Source organism: Ovis canadensis, chromosome 7 (assembly GCF_042477335.2).
Source record: "Ovis canadensis isolate MfBH-ARS-UI-01 breed Bighorn chromosome 7, ARS-UI_OviCan_v2, whole genome shotgun sequence".
Lineage (NCBI taxonomy): Eukaryota > Metazoa > Chordata > Mammalia > Artiodactyla > Bovidae > Ovis > Ovis canadensis.
The window spans coordinates 38,561,824-38,577,166 of record NC_091251.1 but is presented as its reverse complement, the minus strand read 5'-3'; the positions used below and the strand labels follow the sequence as shown (position 1 = coordinate 38,577,166).

The 15,343-nt window shown below is 38.3% G+C and overlaps 1 protein-coding gene across 1 annotated transcript; it reads right to left on the bottom strand.

The window, feature by feature from the left end:
• Window positions 1-10,435: 10,435 nt before the first annotated feature.
• On the bottom strand, window positions 10,436-11,365 carry LOC138444149 (olfactory receptor 4F3/4F16/4F29-like). Its single transcript, XM_069597475.1, has one exon. The coding sequence runs from the start codon at window positions 11,363-11,365 to the stop codon at window positions 10,436-10,438; it is 930 nt and encodes a 309-aa protein (XP_069453576.1).
• Between the last annotated feature and the right edge of the window lie 3,978 nt (window positions 11,366-15,343).

Genomic DNA, 15,343 nt, shown 5'->3' with positions numbered 1-15,343 from the left:
ATACTCTAAGGATAAAAGATATTTAGCTCTATCCTTAATGACAACAGAAAAAATATCATTTCAGGCCTCTATTAATTTTATGTACCAGGTTACATTTAGGGATTTTCATGTTGCTGTACACTTAATAAGGATAAAGAGAGCTTACATTATAGTTTTCTATGTTTTCAGCTTTTGCTGGATGTTTTATATGAATTATTTTATTTACTCTTCATGATAACTCTGGGTGGTGAGTATTTCATCTTCTCTTTTTAATATTTAAGAAATGCTTAGCTCATTCTTTGTATAATTACTATGTAAAGTACCTCAAGTGAAAGCTGATTATTATCTTAATCCACCATGTCCAATTGTCTTATCTCTCAAAAGGTGCCAAACAGAGAAGGTGTTCAATAATTCGGTGTTGGAAATTAGAATATTATTCATTTTCGCTGTCATTCTTTCCCTGTTTGGAATTGGTTAATGTTCCTTCCTCAAACTATCTACCAAACTGCCATAATACTTGATTGGTTTTTTTCCAATAGATAACTGTTTTTCCTGTAGATAACTGTTTTTTCCAATAGATAACCTAGATAACTGTTGACTTTATAATAGGACTGTTGACTATTATAACTGAAATTTGAAAGGTCATGTATTCTAACCCCTTTATTTTATCAGTGGTAATACTCAGGCAGAGATATGTGAAGTGAGAAATCTAGGATAACAATCAGATCTCAGCTCTCCATTCCTGCCCCAATTTACTGGGGGAAAATTGACAAATATAATCATATATGTTTAAAGTGTACAATGTGATGATTTGATATACATATACATTGTGGAGTGGTTGCCAATATCTAGATAATTAATACATCCATCACCTGACACAGTTAATTCCTTTCTTCTCACTTTAGATTAAAAAATTGGAAAAAAATCTAAGCCAACTTGTTAGTCTGTACTCTAACTAACAAAGTGCTCACTGGCTTTCTATCTCTGACCCCAGTGATAGCAGAACTGACACTGTGAGTTCATTACTCTTTTCACTGGCATCAATTTCACATGATTATTTTCTGTTTCGAAGTTCTGTTTTTGTAGCTCAAAAAGAAATTTCTTCAATAGGGTCCTGGGCATTTTATAACTGGATGATAATGTTATCACTCACACACGGCTTTTATTTATGTCACTTATTAGAAGCATACTATTAAATAGTATGATTCTATGTTGATTTTTTCCTTTAATCAATACTTTAAAGGGTATTCACCATGACTTTTCTTATTGCTACCAAGATTTCACAGTTATTTTAAATGAGCTTCAAGAATTTCATATATGAATATCACAGCATTTCTTGATCTGTTTTTATTAGTGGGTCACAGTTTTCATAACTAAACAGTCATGGCAATTTCAAGCTTTGGGGACCCAAAGATAGTATAGGCCAGAGACAAAAATCTTTCTAATCTATATAAATAAACTAAGCTATTGATATACAAAGTAATGATTATGATAAAATCATTCTAATGGCTACTTATTTTAAAGATTCATAAAAAATGTAGGTTAGCAATTTTTGGTAGAATTTTGTAATGAATTCCTTTTCTTAAACTACTGATGGGTGTCAGACATCTTTTAGGAAGTTGTTTTACTGTTTTATACTCATTTTTCTTATTTTGTTTTTGACTTTAAAATCATTAATTCATAAGACTTTAAGCAGCCTGTCTACTGATGGGTGGGTCTGTATTAATTAACACTCTGACATAAATCACAAAAGATCCTTTTTGACCTACATCCTAGAATGATGAAAATAAAAAGAAAAGCAAACAAATGAGACCTAATTAAAACTTGAGAGCTTTTACACAGCAAAGGAAACCCTAAGTAAAACAAAAAGACAACCTTTATAATGGTAGAAAATATTTGCAAATGAAGCAACTGACAAAGGATTAATCTCCAAAATATACAAGCAGCTAAAAAAACAAAAAAACAAACAAAAAAAAACCCACCTGATCAAAAATGGGCAGAAGGCCTAAACAGATACTTCTCCAAAGAAGACATACAGAAAGTCAACAAACAAGAAAAGATGCTCGACATCTCTCATAATTGGAGAAATGCATGTCAAAACCATAATGAGATATCACCTCAGATGAGTCAGAATGGCCATTATTAAAAAAATCTACAAACAGTAAGTGCTGGTGAGGGTGTGGAGAAAAGGGAATCTTCATGCACTGTTCGTGGGAATGTAAATTGATACAACCACTATGGAAAACAGTGTAAGTGAAGTCGCTCAGTCTTGTCTGACTCTGCGACCCCATGGAGGGTAGCCTACCAGGCTCCGGGTCCATGGGATTTTCCAGGCAAGAATACTGGATTGGGCTGCCATTTCTTTCTCCAGGGGATCTTCCCAACCCAGGGATCGAACCCGGTCTCCTGCATTTCAGACAGACGCTTTACCATCTGAGATGGAGGGTCCTTATAAAACTAAAAATAGAACTACTATATGACCCAGCAATCCCACTATTGGGCATATACCCTGAGAAAACTGTAATTCAAAAAGATACATGGACCTCCAGTGTTCACTGCAGCAATATTATCAGTAGCTAGGACACGGAAGCAACCTAAATGTCCATCAGTAGATGAATGGGTAAAGAAGATGTGGTATACAATGGAATACTATGGAATACAATGGAATATCACTCATCCACAAAACGAATGGAATAATGCCATTTGCAGAAACATGGATGAACCTAGAAATTATATTAAGTGAAATAAATTAAAGAAAGAGAAATATCATATGATATCACTTATATGTGGAATCTGAAATAATGATACAAATGAACTTATTTACAAAACAGAAACAGACTCACAGACATAGAAAACACACTTACAGTTACCAAAGGGGATAGCAGGGGGTGGGGAGGAGAAATAAACTAGGAGTTTGGGATTAACAAAGACATACTACTGTATATAAAATAGATAACAAAAACTTACCATATAGCACAGGGAACTATACTTAACATATTATAAAAAGAATATATATATATATATATATATATATATATATAAAACTGAATCACTTTGCTGTATACTTGAAACTAACACATTTTAAACTAACTATATGTAACTCTATTAACTATATTTCAGTAAAAATACATATTTATGAACATTGATTATGTATGAACATTGATTAGGTATGAACATTGATTAGCTGGAAAGGAAAAGAACTAAAGAGTAAAACTATTAAGGTGCAATTCAATAGCTCCGTGGAGCTGGTGTACAAAAAGTACTTTAAAGTTGTAGAATATGATAAGTAAAATTAAAAAGGAAACGAGGATTTGAGATGGACATTTTGAACATAAATATAATAGCTAATATCTTTAACATATATGTGACAAATCATATAAAAAAATAAATCAATACAAAAAAAATTCCACCTATGAGGAAGCAGGGAGAATACTACAATAAATAAGAGAGTGGAAAAGCTGGTTTAAAACTCAACATTTAAAAAATGAAGATCATGATATCTGGTCCCATTGCTTCACGGCAAATAGAAGGGTAAAAGTGGAAACAGTGACAGAATTTATTTTCCTTGGCTACAATATCGCTGTGGATAGTGACTGCTGCCATGAAATTAAAAGATGTATGCTCCTTGGAAGAAAAACTATGACAAACCTAGATAGCATATTAAAAAGCAGAGACATCACTTTGATGACAAAGGTCATATAGTCAGATCTGTGGTTTTGCCAGTAGTCATGTATAGATATAACAGTTGAACCATAAAGAAGGATGAACACCCAAGAATTAGTGTTTTTGAATTGTGGTGCTGGAGAAGACTCTTGAGTCCCTTGGACAGCAAGGAGATCAAACCAGTCAATCCTAAAGGAAATCAACCCTGAATATTCATTGGAAGGACTGATGCTTAGGGCAAAGCTCCAATATTTTGGTCACTTGATGTGAAGAGCAGACTCACTGGAAAAGAACATTAAAAGAGATATACTGAGATATTACTATTAATTATCTCCATATGGTGATTTTAAATTTTTAATCTCTAATTTCCAAATAAATCTTACATGATAAACATATTTTCTTTTTTATAAGAAGAAAAATAATATTTTCTTAAGGAAATACAACAATGAAGGATTTCACATCAGAATTAACTGAATATACAGGGTTCTTAGAATCAGAGCTGTAATTGTCAATATCCCCTTTTAAAAAATAAAAACAGTTTTGACTCTGTGGGGTTTTCATTGCAATGCATAGGGTTTCGCTACTTGCAGTGAGTGGGAACTACTGTCTAATTGTGGTGCACAGGCTTCTCATTGTGGTGACTTCACTTGTTGAGGAACATGGGCTCTAGAGGATGTGGGCTTCAGCCGTTGTGGCCCACAAGCTTAGTTACTCTGTGGCATGTGGGATCTTATCGGACCAAGGATCAATCCCTGCATTGGCAGGTGGATTCTTAACCACTGGACCACCAGGGACATCTGCCGGGGGCCAGTGTGAGGAACTCCGCCCATGGCAAAGGTCATGAGGAAGGAGCCTTGGCATACGCAAAGGCGTGATCAAGCCTCAGGAAACCCCCTGTTCCCGAGCATCTAACCCCAAAGCCAGAGTCTGTTTTATGCTCTCACCTACACCTCTGACTTTACGGGGGGCTCTCCCCCATAACCGTTTCTCTCGGAGAAGGAGTAAACGTGCAGCTCCAAGGCAATAAAAATTCTTGGGCGTGACAAGAGTGTTTCAGCTTACGGACTCATCTGAAGGTTATCTAGCCCACCTGTATAGGTTCGTCCGGCCACATGTGATTGTTTACAGCCTCCCAACCTGAGAGGTACGAGATGTTTTAGACTTACTAAAGGCAAAATCTTTTGGGGAGTTGGAAATTATTAGTATAGTGTGTTGGTTAGGAATTATATTGGTGAAGGGTTCTTCATTTGTTGTGTCAATAATTGCTGCTAATTCCCTGCTCTGGGTGGGACAAGGATGTTTCAGGTCAAACCTCTCTGCTGACAGACTAGCTTGTGTGACAGGATTATCCATACTGCTGCCACTAGGCACATGATTGTTTACTACCTCTCAACCATAAACAGCACAGAGAGTTTTGGAGTATTTTGAGAGTCTTTTTTTTTTCTTTTCTTTTTTTTTAAAATTAATTAATTTTTAAAAATAATTTTAAAATCTTTAATTCTTACATGCGTTCCCAAACATGAACCCCCCTCCCACCTCCCTCCCCATAACATCTCTCTGGGTCATCCCCATGCACCAGCCCCAAGCATGCTGCATCCTGCATCAGACATAGACTGGTGATTCAATTCTTACATGATAGTATACATGTTAGAATGCCATTCTCCCAAATCATCCCACCCTCTCCCTCTCCCTCTGAGTCCAAAAGTCCGTTATACACATCTGTGTCTCCTTTGCTGTCCTGCATACAGGGTAGTCATTGCCATCTTTCTAAATTCCATATATATGTGTTAGTATACTGTATTGGTGTTTTTCTTTCTGGCTTACTTCACTCTGTATAATCGGCTCCAGTTTCATCCATCTCATCAGAACTGATTCAAATGAATTCTTTTTAATGGCTGAGTAATACTCCATTGTGTATATGTACCACAGCTTGCTTATCCATTCATCTGCTGATGGACATCTAGGTTGTTTCCATGTCCTGGCTATTATAAACAGTGCTGTGATGAACATTGGGGTACATGTGTCTCTTTCAATTCTGGTTTCCTCGGTGTGTATGCCCAGAAGTGGGATTGCTTGGTCATAAGGTAGTTCTATTTGCAATTTTTAAAGGAATCTCCACACTGTTCTCCATAGTGGCTGTACTAGTTTGCATTCCCACCAACAGTGTAGGAGGGTTCCCTTATCTCCACACCCTCTCCAGCATTTATTGCTTGCAGACTTTTGGATCTCAGCCATTCTGACTGGTGTGAAGTGGTACCTCATTGTGGTTTTGATTTGCATTTCTCTAATAATGAGTGATGTTGAGCATCTTTTCATGTGTTTGTTAGCCATCCGTATGTCTTCTTTGGAGAAATGTCTATTTAGTTCTTTGGCCCATTTTTTGATTGGGTCATTTATTTTTCTGGAATTGAGCTGCATAAGTTGCTTGTATATTTTTGAGATTAGTTGTTTGTCAGTTGCTTCATTTGCTATTATTTTCTCCCATTCAGAAGGCTGTCTTTTCACCTTGCTTGTATTTTCCTTTGTTGTGCAGAAGCTTTTAATTTTAATTAGATCCCATTTGTTTATTTTTGCTTTTATTTCCAGAATTCTGGGAGGTGGATCATAGAGGATCCTGCTGTGACTTATGTCTGAGAGTGTTTTGCCTATGTTCTCCTCTAGAAGTTTTATAGTTTCTGGTCTTACATTTAGATCTTTAATCCATTTTGAGTTTATTTTTGTGTATGGTGTTATAAAGTGTTCATTCTTTAATTAGCACAGGGCTTTTTCTTGTTGTTGAGTCAATGATTGCCGCCAGGCCTCTATATCCTTAGGCACCTGGGAATATATTAATCAATATATTTGGAATATAGCAAAGGAAATATAGTAGTTTTTGATGTTAGCAATACTAGACTTTTTGAGTTAATGGATTTTCTCTTTTGTAATAGATCACTGTACTTTGTTATAAATCACTGTGTCCTTGCTATGTAAAAATATAACTTTATCATATCTTAAGACTAAATAGATCTTAAGGGGAGCATTGGTGAAAGGATTTTCATTTGTTGGGCTGATGTTTGCTGCTAAATCTCCATGTTCCCTACCCTTATAATGAATATAACTAGCATATAGGAAGAAATAAGTATTAACCTTTAAGCATATAGGAGAAATAAGTATTAACCTTTAAGACTAATCATGTTAACCTTGGGTTAAATAAATTCCTTTCTTGATTGTAACTCACTATACCCTCACCCTATAGGAATGTAACTTTATTTGGAGGGCGGTGCTTGGTTTAAGAAAAAAACACCCTTGGAAAAAATAAGTTTTTTGGTTATCAGAAAGAAAGGATCATAAAATGTCAGCAGGTCTCACTCATGGCCAGAAGATGATGTAATATCGGTAAGACCTTTTTTTATACATTTATGTGAAGTACCTGATTTTGATAAAGGTCAGGACTGCTGACCCCCGCTTGACTCTGTATTCATCCCTATGTGTAACAAAAGGTATATAAGCAAACCCAAAAATAAAGAAATCGGATTAGTATCCGGAAAGACTGATTTCCCCATGTCGCTTCTTTCTTGCTCCCGTTTTTCTGGCTGAATTCCCATCTGCAGCATGATGCTATTCCACGTAATCCAAGTTGTTCAGCCTCCTTTTCTCCACTAATCTTCCTACTATACTATCCATTTCTAATCTCTCTATATCTGTGATTAAATATGTATTTTTCCAAAAACGCCGACTCCGTCCCCACCTTCGAATCACCCTGGATCCACCGGGGCTGGACCCCGGCAGACATCGCTATCAATATCCTTTTACATGATAGAACCACAAATTAAACAAATATAGGGAAGGGGACAGATATATTGGGCATTTATTGGCTCAGCTAGTGATCAAGATGAATGCAGGCTGAGAATGAAGCTAAATGCCTTAGACACATGAAACCAAGAATTTGAATACTGGTAAACTCCTGTCTTTAAATCTTACATCTTCTTCTCTCAGATAGCTTTAAAAAAGTATCCCAGATTCAACTTCTGACAGCAGGAAATATGACTGACAGCATCTTATGCACAACATACTCCAAAAGGTACCGGGGCTTGCTTTCTCTCTGTTCTTGTCTAACATCTCAAGGAAAAGTTCAGATTTGGCCCATCGTGGTCAGAGACCCATACCTGCACCACTCAACTGTGAATTGTAGATATGTCATTATGACTTAGGTCAGAAGGCTCAACCTTTGACCAGACAGTAGCGGTCAGAGAGGTGGGATCTACATGTTATCTTCTAATCATATCACATGGTTACTCCAAGAGAAAGATACGTTTACCAAAAGAAGGAGGTTGCTGATCTGGGCAAACAGCAGAGTGGACATCCACTAAAAGACAAGAAAGTGAAAGAGAAGAGTGAAAAAGTTGGCTTAAGTCTCGACATTCAGAAAACAAAGATCATGGAATCTGGTCCCATCACTTCATGGGAAATAGATGGGGAAACAGTGTCAGACTTTATTTTTTTGGGCTCCAAAATCACTGCAGATGGTGACTGCAGCAATGAAATTAAAAGATGCTTACTCCTTGGAAGGAAAGCTATGACCAACCTAGATAGCATATTCAAAAGCAGAGACATTACTTTGCCAACAAAGGTCCATCTAGTCGAGGCTATGGTTTTTCTAGTAGTCATGTATGGACGTGAGAGTTGGGCTGTGAAGAAAGCTGAGTGCCGAAGAACTGATACTTTTGAACTGTGGTGTTGGAGAAGACTCTTGAGAGTCCCTTGGACTGCAAGGAGGTCCAACCAGTCCATTCTACAGGAGATCAGTCCTAGGTGTTCTTTGGAAGGACTGATGCTGAAGCTGAAACTCCAATACTTTGGCCACCTGATGTGAAGAGTTGACTCATTGGAAAAAACTTTGATGCTGGGGGGATTGGGGGCAGGAGGAGAAGGGGACGACAGAGGATGAGATGGCTGGATGGCATCACTGACTCGATGGACATGAGTTTGAGTGAACTCTGGGAGTTGGTGATGGACAAGGAGGCCTGGCGTGCTGCGATTCATGGGGTTGCAAAGAGTTGGACACGACTGAGAGACTGAACTGAACTGAACTGAACTGAAAAGACATACTTTCTTTAGAATAAAAAATAATGATATTAACAAAGTTTTACGTTAGATGATACAGAAACTATTCATTATGTAGGTGGGGAATCTATCTTTTTGTAGATACACACCTGACACAAGGCCTAAAGAGATAGGATTGGCAGAAGCAGGCTTTTTTGTATACAACACACATAAACAGTGAGGAATATGGGAATCCTCGCTGGATCTACTGAACATTATTTAATCAATGGAAGAGAAAACTTAGTGAAACTTCCATTTCTAAAATACCAATTCAAAACATTATAGGGAGACTGAAATTAGTGCTGGCTAGTAAACTGATAATAGGTATTGGTTTCCCAAGGGCCTAAAAATGAACTAAAAAATGAATAAATGATATAAAGGCAATGGACATAAAAAGAAAAGGCAAACAAATTATCAAGTAGGATAAGTTATGAATTAAATAAAGATTGGGCTTCGCGGGTGGCACAGTGGTAAAAAATCTGCCTGCCAGTGTAGGAGATGTCAGAGATGTGGCTTCAATCTCAGGGATAGAAAGATACCCTGGAGTAGGACATGGTAACCCACTATCATATTTTTGCCTGGAAAATTCCACGGACAGAGGAGCCTGGTTGGCTACATGGATTGGAAAGGGTCGGATACAACTGAGTGAGCAAATACATACAAATCAGGACCACATGTAAGATCAAAGAAGTACTGATAAATTGGTTAAGATGTATTGAGTAAGTATAAGAATGCATAAAAATCAGAGTTATTTCCAATACCTTCTTTTGAAAATTAGTTTTTGTTCTTTGTGAAAATGTGTATGAATAGAAAATTTTAAATCTGTTGATGGAAATCCTTCATTTCTATAGGAGAAAATATAGTCATCTATAAAACACTTCCCAAACTAAAATTTAGCTTGCAACGAATGACTCAAGTCATTCAAATGCAAAAGAATAGTCATGCCAACAGAAAGGAAAGGAAGAACCTTGCTAATTACATATGGAAAGAACACTGCATCTGTAAATATATAGAGGCTAAACAGCCCAAAACAGTGTATGAACAAGAGTCAAAGATAAGTCTTGTGATGACTAGCCAGCATCCAGAAAAAAAGCCTGGTGTAAGGATTCTGTTTTCCCGAATGTGATGATAGGCATATTGTAGCATGGAGATATACGCATTATGTATCAAAATAATCAGTCAACAATTCTTACTCTGATTCCCTGTTTATTAATGTTCCTATCATCATTCAACTTCCCCAAAATTTTCCTACAGTGTAAAAATGTAGAAACACCTAAGTGGAAATTCAGGCCACTTGACTGATTTTTTTTTTTTTTTTTTTTTTGCGGCAAACTAGTAAATGGGCATCTAGAGGTATATAGTTTCACCTATTATTGATTTACTTAGAGTCAGTCAGCATTCCCTTATGTAACCCACTCTGATACTGAAGAGACTCAATTTTGAAGTCTAAACCATAGTAAATTCATCAAGGTAATGTCTCCTCAGAGACAAGCATTTGGCCTTCTCCAGGAAACACTATTTACCATACCACATGTTTCCTCCAACCAGAGACAGCAACACAATTTCTCAGTGAACATTTTTAAAAGAATAATGCCATTTTAATCTGGGACACTTAAATATAAATAAAAAACTTGGAAACATCTGATATTAAAATGATAGAAATTTAGTTTTACTTCAAGTCAGTAAAGAGACTTCATAATACTTTTGGCATTTAAGAAATTCTTCTGTAAATAATAAAGTGACTGCATAGTTTCCTCATTGCCACTTTCATTTCTTTGTTCCTCAATGTATAGATAATTGAATTGAAAAAAGGAGTGAGAACTGCATCAAAAACAGCAAGGAATTTGTCTAGGTGTGACGTGGGGTGAGGCCAGATGTAAACAAAGATGCAAGGACCAAAGAACAAAATCACCACCATGACATGAGTTGACAGAGTGGAGAGGGCCTTAGACGAGCTATCTGAAGAGTGTTTCCGAACAGTGATGAGGATGAAAACATAGGAGACGATCAATATGAAGAATGATCCCAGGGATATGAATCCACTGTTGGCTGCGACCATGAACTCCAGCCTGTAGGTATCTGTGCAGGCAAGTTTGATAAATCGAGGAAAGTCACAGTAAAAGCTGTCTATTATATTAGGACCACAGAATGGCAATTTTGCAACAAAAACCAGTTGAACGATAGAGTGAATCAAGCCGATTATCCAAGCAGCAACCACGAGCAAAATACACTTTTTTCGACTCATAATAGTGAAATAGTGGAGAGGCTTACATATGGCAATATATCTGTCAAAGGCCATGGCTATGAGCAGCACCATCTCCACCCCACCAATGATGTGGATGAAGAAGATCTGAGTGATGCAGCCACCAAAGGAGATGACTTTACGTTTTCTGAAAAGGTCATAAATCATCTTTGGGGAAATGACAGAAGTAACTCCCAGGTCAATGAAGGAGAGGTTGGCCAATAGAAAGTACATAGGGGAGTGTAAGTGAGGGTTCATTATAACAGTGAGCAAAATGAGGGAGTTTCCCGACATGCTTGCCACATAAAAAACAGAAGAGAGCACAAAGAGGAGAAGTTGGATCTCCCAGGAGTTGGTGAGTCCCAGGAACACAAACTCTGACACCACAGAGTGATTCATTCCATCAGCTCATTGACCAGCTGTAATGTTTCCAGACAAAGCAAAAGGAAACTAACATAAGAATATTAATAATTCTGCATATTATAATGATTAATTATTCAAGGATAGTCAAACTGTAAAGACTTTAGATCTTCTCATTTTCTTCTCAGGGCCATATTATCATTAAATAAGTCCTTCCAAAGAACACCGAGGACTGATCTCCTTTAGAATGGACTCGTTGGATCTCCTTGCAGTCCAAGTATTTTACCTGTGGCCACCTAAAGCAGTTGAGTCACTTCCACATGCAATATCCCTTTTACCACAGCCCCCAGGACTACTCATCTACAAACAAGAGAATGAAACAAACATGGTAACATAGTAGATGTGCATGGCAAAGATTGAGAGGGGAGGGGAAGGTGGTATAATGCACAAAAAGGAGAAAAAGAAAGAAGAGGGGGAGATGGATTTGCCAGAACACACTGGTTCTATTTTTATTGTTTATAACACAATTCTTCAGCTTTTCAAGTTGTGTCATTTCTTAACCTCACTTCATCTTAGGCACATAATATGTGTCTTGAATCATTTTATATTACTATCTACAACCATATTTGCAATTCACACAAAGCCCATGGAGTAGAGGTGAGCATGAGAGAAGCAGGCATGGGGCATAGGGCTGACTCTAGAGTATGATAGGTCCAAGGAAAGGGTAGAATGGATATTCATAGCACAGGGTATCTGCATGGGCACTTAGAAAAACAGGTGAAATACAAAGTAGTGTGGTTAGCAGCCAGGACATGGCCAAGATGTGCAAGGTGGGATTTGTGTGTGTGGCGGGGAGGTTTTGATAAGGGAAGTCAAGGAACTTAACGAAGTCAATTTGATTTACTGCTCCAGACTCTTCTCAATTTCTGAGCTTCATGATATAGCTTGGTTATAGCTATTGGAATCCTACTTTTAGAATCTGCTGGGGATGAAGAAATATACACTCATGGCATAGTTGTCCTAGAATAACTAACCCTCTCCTGTCCCTGCCTCTCCTATAGCCCCTTTTATAGTTCTTAGCTCTTTGCTTCAAACCTCCTATGTCTGTGGTCTGGTGCTACAGCTAACTCTTTCCTGACAATAATGTGGGATATTACATAACCTCTCTGGCTTTCCTGGTGGCTCAGACAGTAAAGAATCTGCCTGCAATGCGGGAGAACTGGGTTCAACCCCTGGGTTGGGAAGATCCCCTGGAGAAGGACATGGCAACCCACTCCAGTATTCTTGCCTGAGAATCCCCATGGACAGAGAAGCCTGGTGGGCTATAGTCCCTGGGGTCACAGAGTCAGAATGAGCAACTAAGCACAGCACATAACCTCCCCAGGTCTTACCCATTTTTGCAGGGAATACACTGTTACCACATGGAACATATATTCTTCTTGACTGTACATCTCTGTGTCAAGCTCTCCTGTTCCCATAATATGTACACATGCAGCTAAAATCTGGAATGAGTTGAAAAGGGGGGAGGCAGGAGCATAAAATTGTAAAGGACTTGTAAAATAAAGGTGCACGAATGCACAAAAAGTCTCAGACCTGGAACTGAAGGGGCAATAGAAATCCAACAATAGAAAAAATGGATCTCAGTGTTTTGCTTTTAATGTGGGCATTTATATATACACACACCTCTGTGTTCATAATTAGTGAAACTGTTCATAAAACTATTATCTCAAAGCATCAGTACTGATTTTTTAGCCCAAAGTATTGGTGTTGGAGAAGACTCTTGAGAGTCCCTTGGACTGCAAGGAGGTCCAACCAGTCCATCCTAAAGGAGATCAGTCCTGGGTGTTCATTGGAAGGACTGATGCTGAAGCTGACTCCAATACTCTGGCCACCTCATGCAAAGAGTTGACTCATTGGAAAAGACTCTGACGCTGGGAGGGATTGGGGGCAGGAGGAGAAGGAGATGACAGAGGATGAGATGGCTGGATGGCATCAGTGACTCGATGGACATAAGTTTGAGTGAACTCCGGGAGTTAGTGATGGACAGGGAGGCCTGGTGTGCTGTGATTCATGGGTCGCAAAGAGTCGGACACGACTGAGCGACTGAACTGAACTGAATCGTTTACAATATTACTCAATACCACAGTAATCCAAATCTATGCTCTGACCAGTACTGCTGAAGAAGCTGAAGTTGAATGGTTCTAAGAAGACCCACAAGACCTTCTAGAACTAACACCAAACAAGATGTCCTTTTCATCATAGGAGACTGGAGTGCAGAAGTAGGAAATAAAGAGACATTTGGAGTAACAGGCAAGTTTGGCCTTGGAGTACAAAATGAAGCAAAGCAAAGGCTAACAGAGTTTTGCCAAGAGATTGTAATGGTCATAGCAAACACCTTCTTCCAACAACACAAGAGATGACTCTACACGTGAACATCACCAGATGGTCAAGTCGAAATCAGATTGATTATATTCTTTGTAGGCAAAGATGGAAAAGTTCTATACAGTCAGCAAAACAAGACTGGGAGCTGACTGTGGCTCAGATCATGAACTCCTTATTGAAAAATTCAGACTTAAGTTGAAGAAAGTAAGGAAAACCACTAAACCATTCAGTTCAGTTCAGTTCAGTTCAGTCGCTCAGTCATGTCCGACTCAGGTATGACCTAAATCAAATCCGATTATACAGTGAAAGTGATGAGTATATTCAAGGGATTAGATCTGATAGACAAAGCACCTGAAGAACTATGGACGGAAGTTCATGACACTGTACAGGAGGTGGTGATCAAAGGCATCCCCAAGAAGAAGAAATGTAAAAAGACAAAATAGTTGTCTGAGGAGGCCTTAAAAATAGCTGAGAATAGAAGAGAAGCTAAAGACAAAGGAGAAAAGGAAAGATGTATCCATATGAATACAGAGTTTCAAAGAATAGCAACGAAAGACAAGAAAGCCTTCCTAAGTGAACAATGCAAAGATATAGAGGAAAACAACAGAATGGGAAAGCCTAGATATCCATTCAAGAAAATAAGAGATATCAAGTGAATATTTCATGCAAAGATGGACACAATAAAGGACAGAAATGGTATGGACCTAAGAGAAGCAGAGAAGATTAAGAAGAGGTGGCGAGAATGTACAGAAGAACTATACAAAAAAAGATCTTAATGACCTGTATTACCACGCTGGTGTGATCACTCACCTAGAGCCAGACATCTTGGAGTCCAAAGCCAAGTGGGCCTTAGGAAGAAGCATCACTCAGCCAAAGCTAGTGGAGGTGATGGAATTCCAGTTGAGCTATTTCAAATAAATGATGATATTGTGAAAGTGCTGCACTCAATATGCCAGCAAATTTGGAAAACACAGCAGTGGCCACAGGATTGGAAAAGGTCAATTTTCATTCCAATCCCAAAGAAAGGTAATGCCAAAGAATGTTCAAACTACTGCACGATTGCACTCATCTCACATGCTAGGAAAGCAATGCTCACAATTCTCCAAGCTAGGGTTCAACAGTACATGAACTGTGAACTTCCAAATGTTCAAGCTGTATCAAGAAAAGGCAGAGGAACCAGAGATCAAATTGTCAACATCCAGGGCTTCCCTGGTGGCTCAGAGGTTAAAGCGTCTGCCTGCAATGTGGGAGATCTGGGTTCGATCCTTGGGTTGGGAAGTTCCCCTGGAGAAGGGAATGGCAACCCACTCCAGTATTCTTGCCTGGAAAATCCCAAGGACGAAGGAGCCTGGTGGGCTACAGTTCACAGGGTCACAAAGAGTCGGACACGACTGAGTGACTTTACTTTCTTTCTTTCTATTGGATCATAGAAAAAGCAAGAAAATTTCAGAAAAACATCTACTTCTGCTTCATTGACTACACTAAAGCCTTTGACTGTGTGGATCACAACAAACTGTGGAAAATTCTGAAAGAGATGGGAACACCAGACCACCTTACCTGCTTCCTGAGAAATCTGTATGCAGGTCAGAAAGCAACAGTTAGAACTGGACATGGAACAACAGACTGGTTCCAAAT

Bases quoted from the DNA above. Each gene is read 5' to 3' on its own strand.
- LOC138444149 (XM_069597475.1), bottom strand. From the start codon at position 11,365: ATGAATCACTCTGTGGTGTCAGAGTTTGTGTTCCTGGGACTCACCAAC.